This window comes from Gavialis gangeticus, unplaced genomic scaffold, assembly GCF_001723915.1.
Source record: "Gavialis gangeticus isolate Ggan-Ray unplaced genomic scaffold, GavGan_comp1, whole genome shotgun sequence".
NCBI lineage: Eukaryota > Metazoa > Chordata > Crocodylia > Gavialidae > Gavialis > Gavialis gangeticus.
In genome coordinates this window covers 9,819,021-9,822,490 of record NW_017729012.1, presented here as the reverse complement: position 1 = coordinate 9,822,490, position 3,470 = coordinate 9,819,021, and the positions used below count along the sequence as shown (strand labels likewise).

Genomic DNA, 3,470 nt, shown 5'->3' with positions numbered 1-3,470 from the left:
AGGTGATAGGTCAAGGGGCCGGGGGGGTCGAGGGTGGTGGAGCGCTGCCCTGGGGCTGTGGGTTCAAGTCCTGGTGCCAGCAGCGCGTTGCTTTTAACGGCGGGGCAGGCCCCGGTGACTGTTTGCCTGCAGGGCGGCGGGCGAGGCGAGTCAAGAGGGGCGCGGGAAGGGGTGCTGCCAGGCTGGCCCTTTACGGCTGGGTGGTTTGGGATGCTGCCAGCGGCAGGGGCTGCGGGTTCAAGTCCCTGGTTGGTTTGAGTCCCTTGGCCGCCATCTACTACGCAACTGTTTCCCCCTCTGGCGCTTGCCTCCTAGCTGGAACTCAGGGGTGATCGCAGTTGCAAGTCAGAGGGGACTTGAGGTTGTAGCCCACTTGGATCTGTCCTGAACTACCTGGCTGCCTACTGGGTTTTTTTTGGCCTTGGTTTAGAAACCAGGAAAACCCTGGGCTTCAAAGTGCAAAAAAAAACCCCTTGGTCAACCTGGGGGGCACATGCTGAGACTTTCTCTCCCAGGCCTCCCCCACTGACCACCCCAGCACAGCCTCCTTGTGTGCACCTAGTCACAGGCACCAGGGACTCACTGAGAGGCAAGGGGTCCAAGGGCCCCAGCCAGGGCAGGGATTGAACTCATCACCTTTGGTAGCACCTTTACCACTGGAGTACCAGGGAAGGCTAAGAGTTGCTCTGGCCGTGGGCCCCTTCAGGCGCAGCGGCCAGGCCCTGGCGCAGAAAGAGGACAGCGCCTTCCCGCAACACAGGGAGAGGCCACGACTTGAACCCAGGTCCTCAGCACCTGCACCAAGGGGCCCAGCACTGTGCACCACAGCCCTGGCTGGACCTGCCCCTCACTTCTGGGCCCCTTGACTCTGTCCCTGCACGCACACACTGGCCCCACAACAAGGGGAGCCCCAGGAAGGCAGTGCACCCAGGAAGGCTCATGGCCTGGTGGTCAAGGCTCCATGTTTTTCAGGCACGGCCTGTGGGATTGACTTTGCACAGGGCCAGCGTCCTCTGGGCCCAGCTTTCACTCTTGCTTTGCCCAGCCACTGTAGGCCAAGGGCAATCATATTTGCCATGATGGGGAGGACTTGTTCCAGCTCAAGTCTAGAGATGTCGGTTTGGAGGCCAGGAGGTCTGCTTTTGTTTGCGGCCACAGGAGCTGCCTGGGCAAAGCAAGGCCGTGTGGCATGTCCCCCCAGGCTGCAGGGACCCATCTTCTCTGGCTGCTCAGTAGGGACCACTGCGGGGTCCTAGCTCCCAGGCGAGCCCAGCCAAGGGGGTGCAGAAAAGAGGGGCTCAGAGGCCCCCAGGCACAAGGGAATCCGGACCCCCAGCCTGTGCTTCGCAGCACCGTCCCCCGGCCCCCCAGCTCTGGGGGAGACCTGGGGCTGGGGGGCAGCAGCAGCCTTGGGCTGCGCTCTGGGAGCTGAACAGCCGTGTCCTGCAAAGCACGGTTATGTAGGGACCCAGGGAAGGCCACCTGCCCCAATACCCTCCCCGGGGCCTGGCTCAGACCAAGGTCAAGCTGCGGAGCTGCCTCCAGGGCCCCAAAAGGCAAAGGGCCATGAGCCGGGTGGCCACTGGGCAAAACCTAGACCAGCACCCCAGCGCCTGCTGTCCTTGGGGAGGGGTTCCAACGCTGCACCCAGGAGGCCACTCACTGCCCCCATGAGCTTATGCCAGGCGAAGGTGCACAGGAGCTGCGGAGGGGGCAGGCCAGCAGCCCCCACTGTGGTACAGCCCCCTTCCCTCTGCGCTGGGAGCAGAGTGTTGTTCTGGCTGTGGGGGGACCTCCGAGCCTAGGGGACCAGTGCTCCGCACCCAGGGGCTGCACACAAGCTCCTCTGCCCCCCTGGCAGGGCCCCTGCCCGGTGCTGGATCACGACCACCCCTGGGCGCGGGCTGAAGGCAGACCCGCCTGCAGCACCCCCGCTGCCAGGAGAAGCCTGACTGCTGCAGGCAGCAGCTCTCTCCCACCGCCTTTCCCCCGCAGCCCTGTAATGCAATCTCCACAGCACGCCTCCAGGGTGCGCACAGGGAAGTGACTCCCGGTTGGGCCCGGCTGCCTTAGTGGTCAGAACCCCCAAGAAACAGCCGGTGTCTTTTGGCCCGGCTGCTCCAAAAGAGAACCCAGAGCTATTAGCCTTTCCCCGGGGAGCAGAAAGAATTAATCCAAGTTATTTAAAGATGCTGCACGTTTGCCAAGGGGACGACAAAAGGGGGCTTATAATAGTTGCAGCGAAGCAGCAGAGCCTGGGACTGTGACCTCGGGAGATGTGAATGCTGACGTGACTGGACTGCGCTCTGGCACCGTGCAGCCAGGCACCAGAACATGCTTGAATCAAGCTGGAGCAATGCATGCTGGGACATGAGGGTGCCTTCAAGGGGTGCAAAGCATGCTGGGAGACGCTGCCTCCATGGCACTGGACCAGACCTGTGGACATCTCCAAAAGGCCGGAGCAGGCTGCACCAGCTATCCTGCACCAGCAGTGTATGCTGGGATATGCCACACCCACACACACAGAGGTTCAGCTTTGTCCCTGGGCCTGCAACGCATGCCGGGAAACACTCATCAGGGGTACCCACACGGTACAGGATTGGTCATAGCAGCGGGCCCGCAATGCATGCTGGGAACTGCCACCCTCACGGGCATGCCCAAAAGCTGGACTAGGCATAGCTCTGGGCCTGCAATGCATGCTGGGAAACGAGTCCTGCCCCACCCCCAACAACCCCCACGGCATGCTGGGCCAGGTATCCCGCTCAGGCAGCAATGCATGCTGGGAAATGCTACCCGTTCCAGGGGCCAGAGCTCACACTGGGGCAACATTTTCCTGCAGTACATGCTGGGATTTTCCTGCAGTGCATTGGCCGTGCAATACATGCTGGGAAATGGGAGCCTGGCCCGTCACCAGCGCGCTGGACCCATCTCGCTCACGCTGCAACGCACGCTGGGATATGCTCCTCTCGCCTCTCCACACAGAGACTCATACTTTCCCTTGGGCCTGCAATGCATGCTGGGCAAAGGCAGCTCCGCCCCGCCCCCGCCATCTTGCGCGGCCCCCGATGCATACAGGGAGCTGCCAGCCCGCCCCAGGTCCGCAATGTACGCAGGGAAGCGCCCCTCCCCTGGGCCCGCAAGGCACGCCGGGACAGCGCCGCGGGGCACTTACCGTCTCCCGGGGCCGTGGCCGCCTGCCCAGCCCGCTGCATCCCCCTGCGCCGCGCCGGGCCGGCACCATAGCAACCGCCTGCGTCACCCCGGGCCACTTCCGGGTCCTGCCGGTCCGCTTCCGCCGCCGCGGGGGTCACGTGACGCCATCACGTGTTCACGCTGTTAAAGGGGCAGCGGGGGACAATGCTTGCGGCGCTACCCCGGGCCCTGGCGCGGCTCGCGACAGCGGGAGGGTGGCGCGGCCGGGCCGCCATCATCTGGGCCGCGGGCCGGGGAGCGCGGAGCAGGGCGCTGCG

General features: G+C 64.1%; 2 protein-coding genes across 2 annotated transcripts in view; one reads left to right on the top strand and one right to left on the bottom strand.

The window, feature by feature from the left end:
* The window catches only part of ZSWIM7 (zinc finger SWIM-type containing 7), a 22,284-nt gene extending 19,016 nt beyond the window's left edge, over positions 1–3,268 (bottom strand). Inside the window, exon 1 of the mRNA XM_019511220.1 lies at positions 3,173–3,268. Coding sequence (XP_019366765.1) covers positions 3,173–3,212 — 40 coding nt within the window. The 5' untranslated portion in view covers positions 3,213–3,268. The remainder of the gene's footprint in view (positions 1–3,172) is intronic.
* An 89-nt stretch (positions 3,269–3,357) lies between these two features.
* Positions 3,358–3,470, top strand: part of TTC19 (tetratricopeptide repeat domain 19) — a 4,968-nt gene continuing 4,855 nt past the window's right edge. Inside the window, exon 1 of the mRNA XM_019510960.1 lies at positions 3,358–3,407. Coding sequence (XP_019366505.1) covers positions 3,358–3,407 — 50 coding nt within the window. The remainder of the gene's footprint in view (positions 3,408–3,470) is intronic.